This window comes from Hydra viridissima, unplaced genomic scaffold, assembly GCF_058129835.1.
Source record: "Hydra viridissima isolate aposymbiotic clone 2 unplaced genomic scaffold, HvirCarnegie_v1 scaffold_7, whole genome shotgun sequence".
NCBI lineage: Eukaryota > Metazoa > Cnidaria > Hydrozoa > Anthoathecata > Hydridae > Hydra > Hydra viridissima.
The window spans coordinates 17,593,474-17,619,468 of record NW_028324306.1 but is presented as its reverse complement, the minus strand read 5'-3'; the positions used below and the strand labels follow the sequence as shown (position 1 = coordinate 17,619,468).

The 25,995-nt window shown below is 30.1% G+C and overlaps 1 protein-coding gene and 3 pseudogenes across 1 annotated transcript; 2 read left to right on the top strand and 2 right to left on the bottom strand.

The window, feature by feature from the left end:
• The first annotated feature begins 5,128 nt into the window (after positions 1-5,128).
• Positions 5,129-6,951, top strand: LOC149886434 (exocyst complex component 3-like). Its single transcript, XM_090092980.1, has 3 exons — positions 5,129-5,268; positions 6,541-6,597; positions 6,757-6,951. The coding sequence occupies exons 1-3, from the start codon at positions 5,194-5,196 to the stop codon at positions 6,844-6,846; spliced, it is 222 nt and encodes a 73-aa protein (XP_089949106.1). The 5' UTR covers positions 5,129-5,193; the 3' UTR covers positions 6,847-6,951.
• Positions 6,952-10,351: 3,400 nt separating this feature from the next.
• On the bottom strand, positions 10,352-11,454 carry LOC149886433 (uncharacterized; annotated as a pseudogene).
• An 810-nt stretch (positions 11,455-12,264) lies between these two features.
• Positions 12,265-12,981, top strand: LOC149886432 (hydralysin-1 pseudogene; annotated as a pseudogene).
• A 2,988-nt stretch (positions 12,982-15,969) lies between these two features.
• On the bottom strand, positions 15,970-17,368 carry LOC149886431 (hydralysin-1 pseudogene; annotated as a pseudogene).
• Between the last annotated feature and the right edge of the window lie 8,627 nt (positions 17,369-25,995).

Sequence of the window (25,995 nt, the reverse complement as noted above, 5' to 3'; positions counted from 1 at the left end):
CAGTAGTCCTTTCCGGCAATCTATAGTTGCAAAAGTATTATACCACAATATAAGCGACTGAAAATTCGTATACAGGTAAAATATTGTTGTATATGTAAAATACAAGAATGACCTTGGTTAGCTATGGTAGTAAAGATAGTAATTTCATGGCAATTGTCGTAAGTAGGGTGCATTTTTACTGTCTTTAGGTAATAGGATTAAAACTTGGAATTCCTCAAGTGCCGTGGTTTCAATATTCTACAGTTATTTTCTTAGAAATGAAATCTGTCTACATCAGGCAAAACACTTATATTTCTTAAAATGTCTTTTTTTGTCAAGAACTGTAATTTTAGTATTTATTCTATATTTTGTTAGATTTTAAAATTAAAAAATGATGATTTTTATTTTGCTATGTTAAAATATCGCTTCATAGAAATTTTAGGCACTGTAAACTTTGTATATTTTTAAATCTATATTTAAAAACAATGTTAAAAATAACATTTTATAACATTTGTTTTATTTTTCTGTGGAATAATTTTAAATCAAACCGATTTTAGTTTTGTTTTTCTGAATTACCAGTATGTAAAAAAATCGCCTAAACCAGAATCCTGAAAATATATTATAACAATGTATTTGCAAAGTGGGTTTTAAATTTAATGTTTAAAAAAAAGAAAATACTGTAACCAGTTTTTTTCAATATTTTATTACATTCTTATAACATGTGAAAGCAATATCCACAAGTTTATTTGCCCACAAGTCTCTTAGCAAGGCTAAAACTGATTGCTTCTCTTAGCAAGGCTGAAACTGATTGTGGAAAACTGTCACTAGATTTTGGCTTTTCTCTCCTTCAAGAAGAGATTAAAGGGTCAAAGCTTATAAGAAGTAGATGTAACATGTCTTCCATATTTTCTTTTCTGGAAAATTTTCTTGCATGGAACTCTCTGTAGTTTCGAATGTCTTTATTTCTTTGCTCCTTTATTTCTGACAGTGTATTGATAGGAAGGATGGCTTCTTTTATAATTAGGCTTCCATGCATCAAACTTTTGTGTACACTTTGCGGCATGTAGTACCTAGAGTATTCTTGAATGTGCTAATCAGCAGTTTTCATGGTAAAATTTTCAAAAGCTGGTATATTTATTGCAAACCCAGAGCTAATGGTACGGAGAATTGTACCTAATCTTTCCATTAGAGGTTAATTTACTCCTGTAGCTTGCGGGGCTAGATCTGGGTTGTAAATAAAAGTACGAGCCAATAGATTCTTTGTAAATTTATTATTAACAATGAGAGCTAACGTAGGCTCTGCTATCATTTATATGGGAGCCTTACTTTCAGTGAAAATACATTTTTTTAATTATGTAGCTCCTCTTGGTGAACTGGTAGGTGATAAAACCATATGAATAACTTTTACAGTATCCCTTTTACCCTCATGCCTTAAATTAACTGGTGTAGCTAAAGAAAGCTCATCAGATGTCCTACCTTCAACGAGATCTTTCAAATATTTTAACTGTTTTTCAAAACTCACTTTAGGCCCTTCTTTAGTGTCACTACTATTAAAGTTATTTGCTTCTTCAACAAATTTCATCACTGTTTTAAAATATCTTTCTTTCCGCCATATTTCAAAAATGTCTCGTTTTCTCACAAGACACGCCATCGAACCTACGAAAATTAAAAAAAATATAGAAAGAGCACGTTCGAGCACACAAGAGTAACTTTTTCTGAGAGATAAATAAATAAAGTAACAATAAAAAAATAGTTTAGCAACAATCCCAAACAATCCCAAAAGTTCTACTATACTAAAGTCTTTACAAATTCTTATTTTAGTGCTAATCTATCATCATCTTTTCAAAAAAATATTTTTTTTTTATTAACAAGGATACAACTATTGTTTTATAATATTGTAAATATATACCTGTTCGCTCGACTTCCATTTCAAAAAAATAACAAAATAACAGTTTTAGGTACACTTAAATTCACTTTGAAAGATGGGCGCTGTTAAATTGCCTAAAACTACTGAGCGTATTCTCGGTAAAGAAGTACAACTTTCGGGTTCAAATGCTCACTTCGAGGTGGGAGTTGAGTTCTAAGAACGATTTATTTTGTTTACCTGGTCATCTAGGTATTCAAAGAGTGTCATTACAACCGATGATTTGAAGATGAATTTTATACCTTTCGCAACCATAGATTATGAAAAAGGACCACCGTGCGTTGGTATAATTAAGTATTTGTTTAATTTGTGAAAGTGAAAAATTCTCTATAATTAAAAGATGTTTTTTTTTCCTTAGTTTCACCAGCAGCTGCACGACGTCGTTTTTCTCAGGATTATCGGATGTTTTTGAATGGAAATTCTTTTTAACGTCATCATCACAGGTCCAGAAGTTATCATATAGTACTAGAAGAACAGAAAGACTTTTCTGGTACTTGTTTTCCTTTCAAATTTTACAAGCATTTATTAGCTTTACGTTTCTCAGCTAACTCACCATGGGGTGAACTGCGAGAAGGCGTAATTCCAAGTTGCTCAAAAGATATAAATGTTAACTTAAAATTTCTATTACTTTTCTTGTTTGATAACTCAAGATGCATATACAATAAATGAGTTTGTAAATTTAATCAAAAGGAACCTAGCAACAGCCAGATTCTGTTTTTTCAAATTTATATTGAACTAAATGTTCCACAAACCATCACAAAAAATTATCCAATACATTATAATCTTTAAGTTAACTCAAGAAACCGCCTTATTATTACTTTAGAACACTCCGTAATCAATATTTTCTGTTGCAATTTTTAATACAACTCTGTGCGATAAAATAACTCCGTACAGCTCTGTTATTTAGTTAATCTGATTTGTTGATCGGAGATGAAACAATATTTTCAAATTTACTTATTGAGGAGGTGTCGTAAAGCATGCAACACTCTGTTAAAAGTTTCATATACTTTCATTATAATTAAAATAGAAAAACGTAATGCTAAATTATTCAAAAACATTAAAACAACAATTTTTTTCAAAAATTCGGGATTAAGCAGCATAATTCTAATGTCGTGTTATGTTGAGGAATGAAGTGTGATAAATGGTTTATTGGAGGTTTAAAGATTTATGGGTTTTAGTGTGAAATAGAAAGAATAGGGTGGTTGGGGAATAGGCTGAGGGTCTGGGAAATATTTGATAAGAAAAGGCAACGGTTAATTTTTTAATTTTAGGATGGTGTTTTCTGCTCAGTGTATTCTATTATACAATAACTCAATATAAAGTTTCATTAATGTTTAGTTGTAGTTTTTTTTTAGATTTATTTTATTCGTTAGGTTAGTTAAATTGTAAATCTTTTTTTACTTTCCATGCAGTGTCTAACACAATGTTTTAATCAATTACTATATTACTCTTCTTTTTATTCGAGTATCTTTATTTCTTTTTCTTTATTAGAAACGAACAAACATCCGCTTACTTTTCTTTAATCAATTTATATCCTCACTTTCATTTCATGAAAAATTTCCTCTTCTTTTCTTTTTCGTTCACCTCACATCAAAACATTTTATTTATCCAAAAAACCTTTAACCACAAAAGCTCTCTTTGTCTAAAAACTGATTTCCTAAAAACTCTTGTTTTTGGTTGTTTTATTTACTCATCATTTATTTACAAGACAGGCCTCCGTGAGTAGGTCTTGTAAGTCTCATAAGTCTCCTTGAGTACTTCTTTTCCCAATGATTGTTTTTAATTTTTCTTTATTACGCTTTATCTTTTTATCATTTATTTGCATGACAGGTTTAATAAATCTCCATATGTGCGTCTTTTCCTGATCTTATTTTTAAAGGTAATTCACCCTCATCACAAAATGCCAAAGTATTTACATAAAATTTCTCACAATACTTCATAACTAGATATGTACATGCATATCGTAAACGTCTACATTATATGGCACAATAAAGTATATTGTTTATTCATATGTATATCAAATGTGTTTGTTTCTTCTATACACTATCATTTAATTAGGCACATATTGTCATATTACAAGTAAAATGAAATTAAACTCAATTGTGGAAGCACTACAATCAATTCTGGATTTATTGGAACCCGCGGGCCAATGATTGGGAGCCATCGGGTAACCTTGAAGACTCATAACCATGAAGATCCATTGGTAACCACGAAGACTTATTTGATAAATAAAAAGCAATTGGTGTGCAATATTACTCAAGAATAAAAAATCATAGGATATTTGGTTATACCATCGGGTCTCATAGAAATCCTTGGGATTTGAGTTGAATTTTATGAGCTACCCATTAAACTTTCATGGAATATTTCCAAAACGGTATCCACCAAATAGTATAAACTTCTTAACATCTTAACTTTATAAGAACTCATACCATCAAAACTAAAACTGTTACAGTAATTTTAAATTGAGGTAATTAAAAATGAAAAGTAATAAAATGTTCTTTCACTAGTGGTCCCAAAAACAACCCTAAAAACAATAAAAAATTCTGTTTACATGAAAAATTAATGAATTAAGGAAACTAGCATAATTACTCTATTCTATTATTAGTAAAAGTATTAATTAACTTACTGTAAAGAAGATAAAATAAAAACCTTGCTTTTATTCGTCTTTTTTAAGCCTAGAGGCTTAAAAAAGACGAATAAAAGCAAGGTTTTTATTTTATCTTCTTTACAATTTCAAACTGCTGCTTTATGATAAAAATTCCATCTTATGTTGCTTCAACTAGTAAACAAAACACTTGCAAATGTAATAAAGAAAATGAAAATGCAACGCTAGCAGTGTGACTATAATTAATAATATGCTTGATTTTGTTTAAAAGAGTTAGTAGATTTGCTCCCAAATTACTTGATTGTCTGTAATAAATATTTATATTGGATATTCACATGATTATAAAAACTATATAACTATTGTTATTCAATTTTTTCAACATTTCATTACATAAAATATAGCTATAAAAAAGCTATAAAAAGGATAAATATAAAAAAGATTAACCTAAAGCTCTAAAGAATATTTTATATAGCAGGAGAAAAAAAATAGATAAAGTGAATGTAAAGTTATTTTAAATGAATTTTTTTAGTTAATAATGTTTTGCCCATGTAGGCATGTATGCATTTTCCATATTTGGATAGTTTTTTGATAGACAATGAATTTAGAAATTTTATATATGTAATTTGATGTTAAAAATCTTTTATTTGCAGCAATATTTAAAACTTAATGTGAAAGAAAATTGTAAATGACGGAGGAGGTGGAGCAGGCGAAGAGTGCTGCATTGCAAAAAGCATCAAAATATGTGGCAGGACTTTTAGTAGTAGGGTTTTTAACTTGATTTTTTGATTTTTTGAAAGTTTTGATGTTTTATATTAACTATAAAACAAAGAAAACTTGAAAGTTATTTCAAATTATGAGTATTTTAATTTTCAAGCAGATTTATAAACAAATTTATAAATAACTTATTTTCAAAAATATATATATACATATATAAGTTATATAGAATTTTTAAACTTTTGTGGTACAGAGTACTTTCTAGCATAAGTTGAGTCCAAACTGCACACGACACTACAGTGTTAATACAGTAACAATATACAGGCAACATTACAGTTTAGTTATTATTCAAAATGGAGTGTGCAAAGTTAACTCCAAGAGAAGGAAAATCAGTATTTGAGATTTAAAACCTGAACCTAACAAGAGAAGTCCAGGATATGAAAAAATGTTTCTTTTGGTTTTTTTGGTTTTCTTTGTTTCCCTTTTACTAACTTGAAACTTTTTAAAACTTTATCAGCTTTTGAGATGAATTGTTTAATGAATTAAAACTATCTATTTTAACTATCTATTTTTAAAAAAATGTGTTTAATTAATGTAAACAGTTTTACAGCCATAAAAAAAAAATAATAATAATAATAAAAAAAAAACTGGGTTTAACTTTTATGTCTTATTTACTTTCATCAAACATTATCAGCTACCAATAAATTTGTAGTGCAGTAAATAGAAAATTAATTGTACTGTGTGATTCTTCAAAATGGTTATTCTTTTCTGTTCTTAAGTAGCACAAGTGTCTGTTAACACCTCAAACAATTCATAACAATCTCCATAATAAAAAAAAACCCTTGCAGTTTTTTTATTATTATGGAGATTGTTACAAATACAGAAGCATATTTTATAGGTGGTGCAGGATATTCAGAAAAATCAGAATCATATTTTGTAGCGATTGCAGGATACACTTCTTTTTATACAGACAAAAAACTTGAAAATAATTTTAAAATTGACTTTGTATATAGAAGCTTTAATTTTGTATGGTTTTTTTTTTATCATTTCTGATTTCTACACACTAAAAATGTTATATACAAAGTTTTTTTCATTATTGAACAAATGATACATAAGTTAAAGTTAATTGCAATATGCAGTTGCTTAAAAAACAAATCCATAAAAAAAAGTCAATAAAAATATTGGAACAGAGTATCAAAATCTCTGAAAAAACCTAAGGGTTTGAAACTAAAATTTTGAGTAATCTAAGTTGAACAATAATATTCTTTCAAACTTATGTAACAACTTTAATTACTTTAATTGGTATCAATTATTTTAGACACCAGATCAATTGGATAAAGTTGAACAAATCAGAAGGAAGATACTAAGAAACAAGGTGCAATTTTATGTTCTTGATGATCAAGATAAACTACAATTTGTCTTAGTATTTACTACTTTTCATCAAATATTTTTTAGCCTGGTGTTTCTTTATGAATGAAACTTAAATTTAAATAAGTGCTACTTAGAACTGTATTATCCATACCTATCTTTCTAGGCTGCAGTAGATTCTCGTCTTAAAACAGCAGTTCAATCACAGATAGATGGTATTCGATCAGGCTTAAATGAGTTGAAAAGGTGCGTGTAATAAGAGTATAGTATTGCTGAAATCATTAAAAGAAGAATTGTTAATTTGTTTATAAATAAATATAAGCTCAAGTTTTATATAAAGTTTTCATGGTGGCCACAATCCTGGAATGTCCTGGATTTATACAAGTGTCCTGGAATGTCCTGAAATGTCCTGGAAAATTAAATTTTTTTCTAAAATGTCCTGAAATCAAGTTAAAAAATTACTAATAATATTGAAGTAATATAAAATTTTTTTGCAAAAAAATATATATATATATATATTTATCTATTACATTTTCTTCCCTCATTTATCATTTTCTCTGCCACGGGAACCAAAAATTGCTTCCAAGGAATTTTATTCTTTGTGGCCCCGTTATGTTTTATCCAAGCATTTACAAGCGACATCATAAGTAAGCGATAAAACACTTTCTTCCACCATTTATTCGATTTACGATCCAGTTCGTATAGTCCTATCATTTGGTCCGCTAAATCCACCCCTTCCATAATTTCGCGATGAAACGCAATCATCTCTTTGTAAGAAACATTACATTTTAAGCCGTCTTTCAAAGTTTTCGTCACTTCTGTAACATCAGCTTTATCAAAATTACTCAACTTAAGGACTTCTTTTGTGTCTTGCCATTTTACAAATAGCAGTCCATCTTTACTGGACTGGATTACATATTCGCCTCTTTTCAGCTTTTTATTAATTTTAGGTAAATATTTTCTATTTTTGTTGCACGTTCCTAAAGCGTCATCAACAAATAAAAATATATTTAGCTGCATTTAAAGCAAATTTTACTAGATCAGTTATGTAATTTAGTGGTACATATATGTACCGAGAGTCTCTTAAAGTATATGATTATGATAAAATTTTTATTCATATTTTAGTCAACTAAAAGTCGTTTTAGTCGATTTTAAAAATGTATATGTCGATTTTCTCGACTTTGAAAAATACAATTATCGATTTAGTCGACAGTCGAATAATTTCAAAGTTATGACAACACTAAAAATAGGTGACAGTTAATGGAGTCATAAATTTTGTCTAGTAGAGCTTGTCTAGTACGAACTTTACGAGCTCTATTAGTACAGAATTTACGTCAAGCTATGAATCCTCCCCCCCCCCCCCCCTTCTTATAAAATCAAAGAAATCCGAAAAATAAGTTTCATAACAAAAAGTATTACGTATAAAGCAAAACCCTAATAAAAGTCTAAAACCTCAAATAAACTGTTTTACAAACGTTTGCAAGAATATTTATCATTCAGCAACTATTATTGACCGCTTGAAAACACACACTCTAATCTTATCATGCTTTGTTCAATCCAAACCTAAAAAACAGCATTCGAATGGGATTCGGAAAAAACGTAGCGAAATTAAGTTAATTTCCTTTTTATTTTAGTTTCATTTTAAAATGTCCTAAAAGAAAAAAGAAAGTACCAGTTAAACATGTACTTTTATAAAAAAAACAAAACGGTTCGAGTGACGTTCTGTAATTAACCAAATGTTCCACTCGTGACCTACCGATTTTTGTATTTCATATATAAAAGAATGTTAAATTTTATTTTGCGTAGGAAGAATCGATAAAAATGAAAATAGCTTTTCATTGACCAACAGATACATAACAAAGACAATGATTTTTTCTTATTTCATTCCTCTCGCTGTTTGCTTTTTCAATTATAATTAAAAGCTTTTCTCGGTTTTTATGATCATTCCTTGTTTTTACATCCATCCTCACATCATCTTTTAAAATCAAGTCAAGTTAATTGCAGTCGGTATCAATTTAAAAACGCGCGAAGCAGGTAATTTTACTACACAGAGAAACCGTTGATAAATTGGACATAAACTTTACTTAGCCGAAACGGCAAACATTTAAAAGAAAAAAAAGATTTAAAAAAAAAAAAATTAATATCATATGCTGTAAAATTGTATTTCCAGAATTCAGCTTCGCATATTTTGAACTTACTTGCTTAAAATGAGTTTCAACTTTCTAGCAACTTTGTTTAAGATAACTTATTACGCCTAAAATGAAGCCCAAATTTTTCTTGCAGTATTTAAAAAATACAGGGAAGTAAGAAAAACCTCCTTTTCTCGCCAGTTTTTGCTTGCTTGAAAAAGGAACATTTTTGCAAAACGCTCTTGTGCATAGCTAGAAGTGCACTTGTTTCGAGTAGAAGTGCTCTAGAGATAAACTGTGACTGTTTTTTATTTACGCGTTTGCATTAAAAACAAACATTTGTATCAAGATTAGACTGAAAGGAATGGCACTAGATCTCACGCAAGATAAAAGGAAAATAATTATTTACAATTGATGTTTACCTATGGATCACATTTAATCTTCTAGTAAAATGTTCCACTTAGAAAACATCCCTGTTTCGCTCTCTAAAAAAGATAAAAAAGCTGTAAAACAACGAAGAGTCTCTGATACTCTAACTTTTTAGTCAGAGATATTTTTCCTCCTTCTGTAAAAACTCGACTAAAGTTTGAAAGAGATGATATTTCATTCCGAACAATTGTTTCAACGATAACATAAAAAACTTCTCATTTTCCCTGCAATTTTAATATTATAACGCAGACTTTTCTCCTTTGGCTTAATAATAATTCACAATCAGAAACAGTAGACTGAAGCAAACTGGAATATTGAAATTTATGTATATTTCAGGGGAACAACAGCAGCAAAAACATAAATATATATAGCAACAATTTAATATGTGTACATTGAATACAATACAAATAAGTCTTTTTAATGGTTAATTTTAAGCTTCTTAAGACAATAGGCACGTAAAAAACATAAAGCATTGAGTGTTTCATCATTTAACCCTGACCTTAGTTTAGTGACAAATAGACCTCTTGCAGAAAATGACCTTTCAGCCTCCACACTTATTACTTGGATTGACTTCAAAGCCGTGTACAACAATCAAATCTGTTTGTTCTTTTTTTTATTAGCTCAAATACTGCCATTTCTTTGAGCATTAGTTTGGAAGTTGATTCTATTTTTTGTTTCTTTGGTGAAACTCCTTTGACTGTCTCTCTAATGGAGAACTCGAGCTCTTCTGACAAGGAAGTAAATTGCTGTACTTGTTCCTGACTACTTTCATTATCTGACAAGTTTTCCTCATCTATAAACTCACTTCTCTTTTGCTCAAACAAACGATAAAATAAACTTGATGCAGTAGTAGCAATTGCATTTCTCTTTGGGATGGAATTTTCGAAAATGTCATGAGTTGCATAAATTAATGACATCAGGATTATTCAGATATTTAACTAAATTTACTAATATAGCATTCCTCCTCTCAGTGACTCTTTTAGTAAATGAGTCAACTAGTTCTTAACTAAAGGTGTTTTTCTGGCTTTTTAGATGCTTGAAAATGAACTTCAGAATGCCATCAGATGAGAGGTAGTTCGAATCTCTTCTGCAAAGTGCTTCAGCACCAACCTTGATTGGTTCTAAAGCATCTACTAGATTTTGTAAGGTGATAAATTCAGACTCAGAAATCATAATATCGCTTGATAACTCAATCAGTGACATTTAAATACATTTCTTAAGGGTAACAAATCTTGAAATCATATCTAGTAAGTTGTTCCAACGTGTCTTAGAGTCTAAGATTAGCTGCAGCTCCTTTCCAAACTCAGACTGGACATGCTTTTGCAGAATCATGTCATTTTTAACTGGAGACTTTTGAAACAATCTGACACATTTTCTGACCTTGTTGATGAGTTCTGTGACATCCTCCCTGATCATCGGAAGAGCCGATGCACCTGCTTCTGATGAAAATTTTAAACCTCCTTCCTCATCGCTGTCATCATCTTCTTGGTCCTCTTCTAGAATAGTGACTTGCTCAGGTGTCCCATTGTTTTCTTTCCTAGATTGTCTATATAGAACATCACAGACAGCCAAGTAAATTCCATGTGCGAGGCAGAGCTGATGGTCTGGTAAAATTGAGCTACCAAATTTTTTCATTACAGAAGCTCCGTCTGTGGTTACTGCAACAATATCACAGGAAAAACTTAGCCCAAATTCTTTCAGTTTCTCGTCAAAAATTACACAAAATTTCTCTGCTGGCATAGACTCATGTACCCTGATCATTCCAAGGTTCCAATAATCACCTTCCATATGAACATTTATGTTCATATATCTTCTGTTTCTGGATGAAGTATACTCATCAAGGGTTAAGCTAAATTTGTGACTAACAAGCTTCTTTTCAACAAATTACTGCTGATACGTTTTCTTGATATCTTCATAATGTTTTATCAGCGGAACCCTAATCGATTTAGCATCCTTGGGCAATTTGTATCCTTGTGTCTCTAGAGCTGTTCTCAAGCGTTGACTAGTTGAGAAAACACGAAAGGGCAGCCCATCACATGAAGTAAGCTCAGCCAAAGCAACATCAACAGATTCCTTTGTCTTAAAAAACGAATCAATAGCTTTGAAGACTTCGAATTTCCTCTCAGGAGTAACAACTGCATCAAATGTGATATTGTGCTTTAGTGGTTCCTCATGGAGCTTGTGGTTCCTCCTTTGCACTTAATTTCTTGGTCGCAGAGCTTGCACTGGGCCAATTCAAGTTCTTTTGAGTGCAAAAAGTGCTTCCAAACTGGTGTGTTATCCTTGTGGGCTTCAGAAAACGACATTTTCGTTTTTGTGAAAATTTGTTTCACTTTTTTACTTCACAAATTGCAGTAACTTACTGTTAAAGTTCAAGTGGAAGAAAATTGAAAGTTTTCATTTATTTTCTTGAGCAACTTCACATACAGAAAAGTGATTTAGAATTGCCAAATAACCAAGTAAATATTGTACAAAAGATATACAGTATAATCTCACTAATTCGAATCTCTTTAGTTCGAAAATCTCCATAATTCGATTAAATGTAAAGTCACCGTGAAATGCGCAAAAGAAAAGTCAACTTTCTATAATTCGAAAATCTCTCTAATTTGAATTTTTATTTTTCCCCATAAAGTTCAAATTCGAGAGGTTGTACTGTATATACAAAAACCGGTTTTGAAAATGACATTTTCGGTTTTCGATTTCCAAAAATTTTACGGTCTCCGGAAACCGGAAACCAGTTTTCCTTTCCCTAATATCCATCATCAGGTTTAACATATAGTTAAATGAAAAACTGGCCTAAAAGTTTATTTTTTCGGTAAAACTATGTCCGTATGCAATCAAATTAAAAGTTAAGTTTTCAAGTGTTTATTAAGAAAACATAAAATCTTCTAGACCGTGATCAGAATTCCAGTTAAGTTTACCTTTTCGCGCAAACGCTGCAATTGCAAAACTCACATTCTTCTGGTGGTATTTAAACTTTTACTGTTTGAACTCGGTTGACGCATATCTGGCTGTATCTTTTAACAGTTTATCAATCAAATTGCTCTTATATTTCAGCATAAAAAAGTATAGAAGGCACGTCGCTATTGAAAAAACACGTTGCACAAAGTTTGAAGAACAAACTTCTCAACGATGGGTAAAGAACTTTTAACCTTTAGTGATCTAACATGGCTGGACAGTAGTCCAGACACTGTTTGAACTGCTTTTACGAGACAATATGGGACAACACCTAATGGCATTGCTCTAAACAGTGAAGGTTACTTTGGTTACCACAGTCCGCCAATCACTGAACAGTATGGTCGTCCATGCTACAAACAGACTGGCGAAACAAAAATTACGTCGCAAAACTTAGCTCCTCCTACGGATGCTGTTCTCGGAAACTCTACTGCCGTAAACAGAGGTGACTCATCAATCGATTTGACCGTAAGCGTTGAAGACAAATGGAACGATTCTACAAGCTGGGCAACAAGCACAGAAACAGGAGTAAAAATGTCAAGTGAGTTTGAAGTTGAAGGAGTTTTCAAAATGGGAGGAGAATTTTCAGTAACGGCTAAAGCAGAAGGTTCAGGATCCAGCAGTGTGGAAAAGACTTCAAAATCAGAAGTTAAAGTGACAGTTCCTCCGCACTCGAAGGTTGTTGTTAGCATGGTTGGTATTATGAAAAAGGAAAAGGTATTCTTCGAGGTTCCAGTAACCGTTGATGGAAGTTTCGGTGCTAATTTCCCTTCAACAGTTTAAGGTCACTACTTTTGGTTTATGGACGCTCGCAGTTATCTAAATAAGACGTCTGGTGTCATTAAAGGTATGATTGACCACGCCAATGTGTTTGACGATTTGGTTGAAGTCGGACCTTTGTAAACCGTATTTTGTAATTTTAGAAAATGCTTTAAAGCTGATTTTCTAACCTTGTTAGGAGAAAAGAGAAAATAACAAATGCATAAAGAAAGGTTTAATGTTGTTTTCAGTAAGAAGAGAAGCAGAATGTTTAAGAGTTTTTAAAACTGTGAAGAAAATCCTTTTAGAGTCCGTGAAATAAACCAATTATGAAAATAGACAGTTTTATTTTTTCATTTTTCATTGTTATTTCCCATTAAATTTCTGAAAAAGTTAAATGCGATTTGTACTAACTGTTTTTTTTTCAGTTTTAATCAAGCTCAGGTCAACAGTCAAATGCTAACTTTTACTATCACCGTTTTTTCAGAGAAGCCGCATTTTATTTAATATGAACTTTTAAAATAAATTTCGCGTGCAAAAGTAAGGTTCTGACGCTTTTGTTTAATTCAAATACAACAACCCATAACAGTTTGAACTCATTGGTTGATCAGATATGATAAAAAGCTCTTTGCAAATAAAAAAAGTCTTTCAAAACGTTTTAAATTTTTTGTTTTTAATCAATTAAATAGGGTTTCTGTTTCTTAAATGCTGCTATAACTAGTTAGCTACTGGAATAGCAAGTTGATTTACTAAATAATCGCCTATTGTTTGAGCATGAACATTGAAACCTAAACTGGCGTTTTACGAATTAACTGACTTTGTTAACAAAATTCCTCCCCCACCTCCCACTTCCCACCCCACCTCCTTGCGCAATATAAGTTATTGGCAGCGCTGAGTCCAAAAATGTTAGTAAATGAGTTGTATAAGCCGCTTTTTTTTCACATTTGAACGCACGAAACGTAATTTGTAAGCACTAGTGAAGCTATTCAAGGTATCGAATTCTCATAAACAAAACAAGATCTGTGATGAACTTCTAAGTAATGTCAGTAAGTTACCGAGAAAACCTAATTAATGTTTTATATCTTGAAAATCTAAATAATGTTTTGTATCTTTAAAATCGCATAGAGTGCTAAAACACGGGATTTCTTTGTTTACTTTCGTTTGTAAATGAATGTTTTTTTACAGAACCTTTGAAGAAAGTTCTCGAAAATGTCTCACCATATCAAAGATGGTTGCGCTAATCTCTAGTAAGCGTTTGTTTTGTTATAATTTGATCCGACCTGAGTTCTCTTTCAGGAACAAACAATTTACGTCCATTCGACACTTTTTCCGTGAAATCCAAATATAAACAAGCTGTTAAAAGGATTCTTTTACCAACGGTGTTTCGGTTTTAATCAACTTTGAATTACTGCAATTAACTGTTAACTAACGCCATTTAATCCTTATTCAAGTAACGTCGAATGATAATTACTAAAGTATATTCCGTAAAAGCAATTAATTGAAATTCTTGTTGAAATGCTACTTTAATAATGAATTTTATTTAATCATTTATTCAATCACAAAAATTACTCTGTTAATAATTGTAGTGCATGATGCATAAATTATCTGAAAAGTTTTAAATTTCCTTTTCTAACTTATTAAAAAATCATATGGTTTAATGCGTGTGTATAATAAAAAATTATGAAATATTTGTTTTATTTAAAACAAATTTATACAAAATGAGCAGAACGGAGAGTATTTTCAAAAACCTATGAAACTTTTTATTAAAACACCACAAAAAATATTGAAATCGCAAATCTTTTCGAAAGAGAGAAAACAGCTTGAAATACAATCTATGATAACTTAAAATTCGTGAAACAGGTTAGTCTTTTTTAGGTAAAAAACGCACTGATCATCCGACTTCTTGGACCAGAGAAAAGAAAGCCATAAATTCAGTCGTCAGTAAAAAAAATGAATACTCAATACAGACAACGCGAAAAGAATCCAAGATTCACAATTGAACAACTATTAAAAGAAAAAAAATTGAAGAAAACTTGTTAACCAGCTTTTTAATACAAAATCGCTTCTTGTCATTGATTATAAAAATTACATTTGCTATGCTGGTGCTACCATTCCTGGAAAATCTAGATACTGCTCAAGCATCAAAGGAACATGTCTAGTAAGTGTTCTTTTAAATGAAAACAAGAAATTTCAAAAAAAGTTATTAACAAATTCATCCGTTTATGAACGTGGTTTGTCCTAGCAATTGTTTTGTATATTAATGTTTGTAACAATCAATACTTCAATCTTTATTAATGAATGTATATTAAAAAGGATGCATATTAATCATGATGATTTAACTATTTATTTTGGCCAATTTTAGCAAGCTCTGCTTACATTGAAGAATTTCCAGATTGGATGAAGAAAGGTGTCAATTGTATTAAAAAAGAATTCAACCCATCAAATGTGCCCCAAGCATGAACAATTGAAAAACTTTGGGGACATTTCGTACCTAAGGTTTACGGGGAAGGTAGGCAAGCTTCAACAGAGCAAGCCTTGATTAATCGCGTCAAGTTAAAACTCAAAGAAACTGGTTTGAATTTAGATCAATAACAGGTGATGGAGTTTTTACATAAAAGAAGTAACGCACAATATAGTAAAGAAAGTACAAAGTCTAAATAATACTTGCTATATTTACACAATTTTGCAACTTCACCTAATGTTTATTAGAATGTTCAGCGAAAACCTTTTAAAATTTAAACTAATTTATCAAATCTAATTTCCTGATGCGGATGCGCTTCACAGAAAAAATGTTAAAATTGAACCTAAAAAAAAGTGACTGGATTTTGCTGCATTTACAAAAAAAGTTTGGTATAATATAAATATTGTTGTTTTAAAAAGAAAAAGACGAATCGCATTTAGTTTCTTCCTGAACAAGTTTTTTACATGTATATGAATTAAAATGTAAACTTTTTAAAACAATTATGAACGTAAAAAATAAGTAAAGGAAAAAAACACAAAAGGCATAATATATATATAACATATATAAAATAGCATTATATATATATATATATATATATATATATATATATATATATATATATATATATATATATATATATAGCACGCAAAATTTATTTTAAAAGTTCTATTTCTCATCGGCAATTAAGCGCTGTAACAAGCTGTTGACATAAGCTTGATTAAAACTGAAGAAAATCAACTTTACCAGCCGTTTTCCACTTTATCAGACTATATTACTGAAAAAAACAATGAAAAAAGATAATACAAGACCAACTATCTTTATAACTTCTTTGTTTCAAGGAGTCTTTTTATATCTCTATACGGATTTTCTGCACAGTTTTAAAATCCTTAAACATTCTGCTTCTCTTCTTACTGAAAACAACATTAAACCTTTCTTTATGCGTTTGTCATTATCTATTTTCTCCTAATAAAATTACAAAATCAGCTGAAAGGCATTTTCTAAAATTACAAAAAAACGGTTTACAATGGCTCACTTGGTCCGACTTCAACCGAAACGTCAAACACGTTGGCGTGGTCAATCGTACCTTTAATGACACCAGACGTCTTATTTAGACAACTGCGAGCGTCCATAAACCAAAAGTAGTGACCTTGAACTGTTGGAAAGAAGTAAGCACCGAAACTTCCATCAACGGTTACTGGAACCTCGAAGAATACCTTTTCCTTTTTCATAATACCAACCATGCTAACAACGACCTTCGAGTGCGGAGGAACTGTTACTTGAACAGATGAAGTTGAAGTCTTTTCCACACTGCTGGATCCCGAACTTTCTGCTTTAGCCGCTACTGAAAATTTTCCTCCCATTTTGAAAACTCCTTCAACTTCAAACTCACTTGACATTTTTAATCCCGTCTCCGTGCTTGTTGACCAGCTTGTAGAATCGCTCCATTTGCCTTCAACGCTTACGGTCAAATCGATTGACGAGTCACCTTGATTTACGGCAATAGAGTTTCCGAGAACAGCATCCGTAGAAGGACCTAATTCTTGCAACGTAATTTTTGTTTCGCCAGTTTGTTTGTAGCATGGGCGGTCATACTGTTCAGTGATTGGGGGACTGCTGTAACGAAAGTAACCTTCACTGTTTAGAGCAATGCCACCCGGTGTTTTGCCAAATTGTCTCGCAAAAGCACTTCGAACAGTGTCTGGACTACTGTCCAGCCATGTTAGATCACTAAAGGTTAAAAGTTCTTTACCCATCGCTGAAAAGTTTTTACTTCAAACTTTGTGCAACGTGTTTATATTATTGTTGAAACAAATGGTTGTTGATAAAACATCATCTCTTTTAAACTTTTGTTGAGTTTTTACAGTAGCAAATAAAAATAACCTAGACTAAAAGTTAGAGTTTCAGAAGCGATACTTTTTGTTATTTGTAGTTTGTTTGCCTTGTTTAGAGAGCGAAACAGGGATGTTTTCTAAGTGGAATATTCAACTAGAAGCTGGCATGTGATCTTTAGGTAAACATCAGCGGTAAATAATTATTTGGGCGAGAAAATACTGCAAATTGTATATTCCTTTTATCTTGCGTGATATCTAGTGCCATTCTCTTCAGCCTAATCTTGATACAAATGTTTGTTTTCAATGCAAACACGTTAAAAAAAAAACTTCTTGCCCTGTACAAGGGAGTTTCCCAAAAGTCAACCTCCTTCATACAGGCAAAAAAATATTAGACAGGGAGATTTTTGTTGCTACTCTGAATTTCTAATTTGTTTCCTGGAAAAGGCGGAACCTAATTTTTTGCGTTTAAGATATCTGAGTGCTTATTAAGTTTTCTATAAAGTTGAAACTCATTTTCTGCATCTGTTTTCAAAAAATGCTAAGCTGAATTCGGGAAATGCTGTTTTAAGCATATGATATTATTATTTTTTTAATCTTCTTTTTATATTCTTACAATTAAGGACTGCTTTGTTTGTTGTATCGGTTAACTAATTTCTCAGTCCAATATATCAGCGGTTTCCTGGGGTAACAGAATGACCTGTTTTGATTTATAAATCAATGCAGACCTCAAAAAGTTTGACTAGGTTTTAAACGACTATGCAACGATTGATTTAAGATACAAAAAATGATGAAAAAATAAAAAAGTTCCTAAATACGATAATAATAAAGCAAACAGCGAGAGAAAACGTAAAAAAATCAGCTTGAAAATTTTTTTATCGATTTGTTGTTGCTTCTCAAGATATACTTTGATATTATTTTTTTTTGATCTTTAAAAGAATACTTTTAAAGAAACCTAAAAAAAGAAAAAAAAAGGAAAAAATAGAAAACTTATTTGAATTTCGCTCCATTATTTCCGAACCCAAATCTAATATTTAGGTTTGAATCCAACATGGTATGATATATTTTAGAGGGCGTGTATGCATACCGTCAAAAATAACGGTTGTTCAATAATAAATACTAATACAAATGTTTGCAAAACACTTTATTTAAGGCTTTATACTTTTATAGAGGTTTTTACTTTGTAAGTAAAGTGTTTTGTCATTTAACTTATTTTTCGGATTACTTACATGTTTTGAAAAAGGATGGTTTCAAATCTTGACAGTATATCACTTTTGCCCTATCCAATCAGAAATCGCCATTTTCTATCAGGCGAGATTAGATGATCGTTTAGTTAAAAAAAAAATACGAGCCTTAGTGTTCACGCACCTCTGCTTGATTGGATATCTCGTTTTCATTAAAGAACGTTACTGGTGCAATAAACTCAACTAACATTCCTAAATTAGTTCTCCACAATAACTATTTCGTTATCTCCAACATCAGTGGAGTTTTTGTGGTACATTTATTTTAGTTTCACATTAACTCAGTTGTAAAAAAAAATCTTGAACAAGAAATTGAACATCTAAAGGTTTGTTGCTGCGAACGTAATTTAAACCTATGGTTGATTTGGTTGCATGTAAACTGTGTTCTAGGATTTTAATGGTGTAAATGTAACCATGTTTTTGGAAATAGTTTGGTAGGCCTTTTACTATATCTTACGGCTGTTCTCAACGTATCTGTTTAATGTAGAGATATGGCGATTTTTTGCTAAAGCTTGCAAAATTCGAGTTGTAAAGCCAAATGTTAAAAAAGAAAAGCTTGGTCTTACAACATGTGTGACGTCAAAGACTTTCTTAAGCATTGATTCACCCTCAAGAACATGATACTGTTTTGTCTGTAGAAGATTTTAGCTGTTTATTGCACAACTTAAATAGGAGTAGTATTTTCTTTGGGGATCTAATGACCTGGAATAATTCCAATACAAAAATTAAGAGCTTAAAACATATAACTCATTAAAAAGCAAAAGTTAATATTATTACAATCATCAATGTTTTATCTTGAAGAAATACTTTAGTTTCCTTCTTTTCTTTGTTTTAGGAAACCAATTTTAGAGAAGGAAATTGAATTGACATTTTCCATATTGTCAGAAATATTTTATGTAGCCTTGATTTATAAATTTTCCATACGGCCAAATACTAATTGAAATACCATGTGTTGTTTTTACAATTTCGTTATGGAAACCTCTTTTTTTTATTGAATTGATTATTGAAATTTGACATTGTTTTAATTAGCAAATAATCACTATGCAAACCATGACGCATGATTTTTATGGAGCAACGTACAATCTAGTGATTGTGAGTTTTCTTGATTTATGAAACGCCATTATGGAATGAGATCAATAAATGAAAATCAATGAAAATGTTGTCAAATACCACAAACCTTTGAAAAACAATGGCAATAATCCACAAAACTGCATCATCTCAAGTATCAAAAAGAATCATCGATACAATAAAGTTACCATATGCGTTAAGTTGGCTCTCAAACTACAGTCAGCAGCCAATCAAAGATAAAGTGATACATAAAACATGATATCAGATAAATGCGTTTACACACAGTCACTACTATAAAAAATGTTTAAAAACCAACACCACATTCGCAAATGTCAACATGCAGCCAAAAACAATTATTATATCTAAAACTCAATTAAGCCTAATAGTTTTGTGAAGATCCAGGCATTTTGTTTTAACTATAGCATTTATAAAAGAAATACATAATTTGCTGAAAACATATGCAAGTATAATGCTATTGTGAACATGTTTTTGTCTTATAAAAAGGTGGAGGATAAAACTTTTGTTTCTGTGCTTTACAAATAATTCAAGTTTTTATTCAATCTTATAATGTATTTTTTTTCCCCTCTTGTTAATCTTCTTACTCTTGTTACTCTTCCCCTCTTGTTATATTTACTTAAAAAGTCCAGCAATTAATTGCGGCTAGTTTTAAAAAAAATGATCATGAGTAACAATTAAAATTACTCAGATTATGTAGCTTAACATCGCAAAACACAAGACGACGCATATTAAACGGGTTTAAATCAGTTTACATTAGGTTGGCTTTACTAACAGTGAAATCATTGAGCGCAAACATCGCATATGCGCAAGGTTTTAGAGAACTAGAGTAAACGCGAATCAACGTAGATAAGAGCTATAATTTTTAAATGAGTTAAAATCGAGTTTAAATATTTTTCTCTCACAGACTCAAACAAGCTAATTTTATATACACTTTATTAAAACTAGTAAAAACGAATTTTGCAAAACAATACATCAAAATATTAAAACATTATAAAGCATGTAACCTACCATTCCAATTTCAATACAAAAAAATAATAATTTAGATATTAAAAAGAGAGTTATACAACAAATAAAAAAATAAATAAATAAAACACTGCAAGAAAAAATAAATTTTTGTTTCAACTCCAAAACCAATGAAACTTTTTAGATTAAATAATCAAATCATATTAGATAAGAAATTAATGCTATAGCATTGTTCTTAACAACCTCGGTACTTCTATAAGGATTTTATTCCACATTTAGAATTTGAACAAAACTCTGAAACAGGCTTAACATTTTAGAAAAGTTGAATTTCAAAAAAAGTAGACTCATGGAAGGCATGGGAGCTTTAAATATTCAAAACCCTATTGATGAAAACAATAAATTTTAAAATGTGAAACGGAAAAAAGTCCGTCTATTTATAAGAAGTCTTTTCCGTTTCATAACTGTTTGTTTTCATCAAAAGGGTTTTGATTACTTTTATTTGCTGGGAGTCTTCTTTTGCAATTATTGTACTTTGGTATTTATTGTAAAAAGTTATTTCCAAGTTTAAAAATAAAGGAGACGGCTACAGAATGTCACCAAATAAGAGAGAAATGATTTTAAAAAAATGCATTAACCTCCAACATTCTTGAACTGTTTCCCTAACTTAAGTCCCTTCATTTCTCCATTCCTATCCCCATACTCTATCACATGAAAAAAAAAGTGAGGGATAAAAAGTTCAAGTACTCGGAGTATCCCAGGCCCGTTGCTTGTCAGCCTTATTTCTACCACACAGAAATAAGGCTGTCAAGCAATGAAAACGCATTGGAATCAACTTCTAAGCAGCTTAGTGCTGCTTTTTTACTCTCCCCTGGGGCCCTAACCTTAACCCTTAACCCTTACCCTAACCCTAACTTTTGTAAAGAATTTACTATCGCAGTGTTGCTGAAATTTTTTGCATCACTTTTTATTTTTAGGTTGTGTGAAACGCTATTAATCGCGCTGCCCAGGACAAACCATTTCATTCGCCCTTCCTTGTTGGTTGCCCTGTTTCTAGCAGTAATGCTGAAAACAAGCAGCTTTTTTATGATACTAAATGTTTTACAATAAAAAATACGCGTCTAGCTTTAAAGTTCCTCGTTTGTAAAAAATAATAATTTAAATACAAAAAATGAAAGAAAAATATTTCTACATAAACTTCTATTTAAAGTAGAAACTGAAATATCAATACAATTCATTCATAACTCCAAATAATAAACGTTAACTTTATTGCAGCCATCATTTATCTCATTGTCGTATTGTGGATTGACTAATGAAAGAGTTCTTGTCATTTTATCGCTACTTTTTTGAGATGAGTTTATATTTTCAGTAACCTCATAAAGGTGTTCATCAATTACATTTTCATAAATTCCTTCTTTTGCTAATTTTGTATTAATAAAACCTTGATAGGAGTTGTTAGAGTTTACAATTCTAATTTACTGATAATTTTTTAAGAACTTGGTTCATTTCTTGCTCTCTCTTCTTTTCCTATTTATAAATTCATATCGAGTAAATGGTAAGCATTGATGAAAGAAAATAAACAAAATGGTTTGAAAAAATAACAACAACAACAACAAAAAACATAAACTAAACAGCTAAAATGTATTATAAGTGAAACATACTCTTTCTTACGGTTTGTTCTTTGAAAGCTTAAATCTTTTTCCTAGAAAACATGTTTAGTCAAATGAGTCTTGAAAGAAATCAAAACTCGCGAAACTGAAAACAGATGTAAACTAATAACGAATTGAAAAAGTGTTCAATGCAGTTTTTATTTTAAGACTTGAGAATTGGGTAAAACGCTTTCTATAAGGAGCTTGAATGGTGTGAAATGGTTTCATGCCAGCGGTAATAATTTACAAGCATTTCATTTACGCAGCTTTATACTTTCGTTTTTTTCTTCTACTTCATATTTAAAGCTTAATGAGCTTCATTTAAGATATTTTATTTTTATTAAAATGTTTAGTTTTTATGTTCCTTAGCATCAAAAAACATAATTTTGTAATACTATTCGTTTAAATAAAGACTGGACGTTTGGAATTATCCTTCAAAATTATTTTAAACAATTCTTATTAAGTTCTGGATAGTTTTTAGAAAGTTTTTTTGTTTTCTTTCTTTCCACTAAATATTTATTATCCCTTCAACTAAGATAAGTTTCTGCTCTTTAAACTTGATTCTCTTACAGACTTTTCGCGTAAAGAGCAGTATCCTCAGCAAAACTGCAAATGCAGTTAGTCAATATCTCTAGCTCGACCAAAAGACAGTTCAGAGGCAATTGCTAGGATACTTACAAGCTCATCAGATGTCCTACCTTCAACGAGATCTTTCAAATTTTTTAATTGTTTTTCAAAATTCACATTAGGCCCTTCTTTAGTGTCACTACTATTAAGTTAATTGCTCCTTCAACAAATTTCACTGTTTTAAAACATCTTTCTTTCCGCCATATTTCAAAAATGTCTCGTTTTCTCACAAGACACGCCATCGAACCTACGAAAATTAAAAAAATATAGAAAGAGCACGTTTGAGCACACAAGAGTAACTTTTTCTGAGAGATAAATAAATAAAGTAACAATAAAAAAACAGTTTAGCAACAATCCCAAACAATCCCAAAAGTTCTACTCTATTAAAATCTTTACAAATTCTTATTTTAGTGCTAATCTATCATCATTTTTACAATAAAATAATTTTTTTTATCAACAAAGATACAACTCGATGGCTCCGCGCAAAATCGGACTATCTGCAATCTCCGCCCAAAACAAAATTGATCTATCCGCAATCTCAGCCTAAAACAAAATTGGGCTATCTGCATTTTCCGCCAGCTTTATTTTTGAACTATCTGCATTCTCCTGGCGTTCAAAGTTTTTATTGCATGAAATTATGCGCCTTGTCAAAATGTGATTTCACTACTAATGGCAGATCTGATAATAAAAGTTGTTAATAAGAAGACAGTAATTGCATTATTTTCCATCTATTCCTGAGATGTATATCTGTTTAAGTTTTAACACATAGATTGGTATGTTAATGCAAATGAAAAATTTACAATATTTTTAGAAAATCATTTTAGCAGCTAGAATAAGAACAGTCTGCATCTACTTTAATCTCAAGTCTGAACTTAGTAAGCGTATACACATCATGAATTGATCAAAGTGTAGCAGATCGCAAAACCAATTTTATGTATTCAAATTTAATTTGAAATTAAAATGCTGCTGGATTAAGAAAACGTTTTACAGTTTTACGAGGCTTATTCGAAACATTGTTTGGTGTTTTTCAAGTTTGTCTATTTTCAACAGAAAAAAAAAAGTAGTGTTACTGTGTTATCTATATTATATAGGTTTACTATATAGCATATAGCAGTCAGTCATGTTTTGGTTAAATGAGAAAATAACAAGTTGGTTTGTTTAGCTTCAAAAGTTAATTAATTCAAGACTATAATTTAAATTCAAGTAATTAATATTGTCTATTACAAATGTGATGAGTTATATTGGATATACTGTAAAAATAATAAAAACCTGAAATTCAGTCCAATGAGCATGTTAAGGATATGTTTATTTAAAACAGTAGTTATTTGTTATTTTGTAATTATTCTTTTATAGAAAAAATACAGCTATTTTTGATAGTATCATAGTTATTACTATCATAGTAAAAAAATTACAACACTTATATATCATTACAAACACTTATATTTCATTACATCCCAAAGTCTTGGATATGTAAAAATTATCAAATATAATTGGACCAAAATTTTTTGATCATCACTGCAGTTGAGGTGACATCTGGTTAAACCAATGTTTAATGTTTTAGAGCTCAAATCCAACTGAACCTTAGGTTCAGTTGGATTTTGATCCTAATTATTGATAAACCAAATTTAAGAAAAGTTGGAACCATAATGTTTAATACTCACGCATGAGTTTTTAACTAGTTTGCGTTCAGGTAAGTAGCATCTCCAAAAAAGAATGGTTTTAAGTAGATAACAGAGAAAACTCCACATAGTTTGATTGGTCAATGAACAAAAATAGATTAATAACATTAATTTTGTTAATTACGATCTAGTTTACTATATATATATATAATATATATATATATATATATATATATATATATATATATATATATATATATATATATATATATATATATATATATATATATATATATATATATATATATATATTAGCAAAAATACTTATCTAATTTTTTCTTTGACAGCTTGTTTTACCATTAGTAGGTTCATCAGGAAGTCTGATGAACCTAGTGATGGTGAAAGATAAATTTATAAATATATAAGGTTAATATATAACATGTTAACTAATGATTAATTTGTTAACCTTCCTGATTACTTATTGATAGTGAAAGAAATTGTGGAAAAAAAAATTAGATAAGTGTTTTTACTAATTTATTACTGCTCTGCTCTTTAAGAACATTGAGCACTCTATTTATAGAATACACTACCATAGTTTATATATATATATATATATATATATATATATATATATATATATATATATATATATATATATATATATATATATATATATATATATATATATATATATATATATATATATATATATATATATATATATACAGCCTGTCTGCTAATATTTTAAATTGGATTTCCCTTGCTTTTTCCTGATATTTACCTATATATTGTTTAGAAAAATGCTCTTCAACTGCAAAAATATAAACAATAATACAACCCACATTAAATATATCAATAGAAGTTCATAAAACTATCTGCCAAATAAACTTTTAGATAACGTGTACTATATACAACTTATTTAAGTTATATAAGTTTGATAAAAACTCATCTTTCCTGATTTTTCTAAAATTTAACCTAATTTCCCTGATAATCCCCTGATTGTTTTGAAGATATCTGAATTCCCTGGCATTTCCCTGATTTGGCAGACATCCTGTACATATTTATATGCAGATCTTGCGTATAAAGACCGCTTAGCAACATTGCAACATAACATAACAAGAATTTAATTTGATCTAAAGTTATTATTCACAACAACAAGGCTAAATAAAATTGACAATGTATTATGAATTTAGCAATTAGTATGTAACATAACAATTTTTTGTTACATATGCTATGCTATCATTAACAACAACATAAGTTATTTTTAACAAATTTATCTTAACTTAAACTACTTGATTACTCACAAACTTAATCAAGTTATGATCAAGGTTTTGTGTTTAAATAATCGCTATTAATAAATGTTTAAATAATCGCTATTATTTAAAAATTTGTAGACTTTTATAAAAAACTTCAAATATTTAAAGAAACACCACCAAAAATTTATGCACCCTAAAAACGCAGATAGTCCAAAAATGTATCTGGCAAAAATGCAGATAATGCAAAAATGCAATTTTGTTTTACGAGGAGATTGCAGATAAACCAATTTTGTTTAATACGGAGAAAGCAGATAAGCCAAATTTGTTTTCCGCGGAGATTGCAGATAGTCCAATTTTGCGCGGAGCCATCGAACTATCGTTTTATAATATTGTAAATATATACCT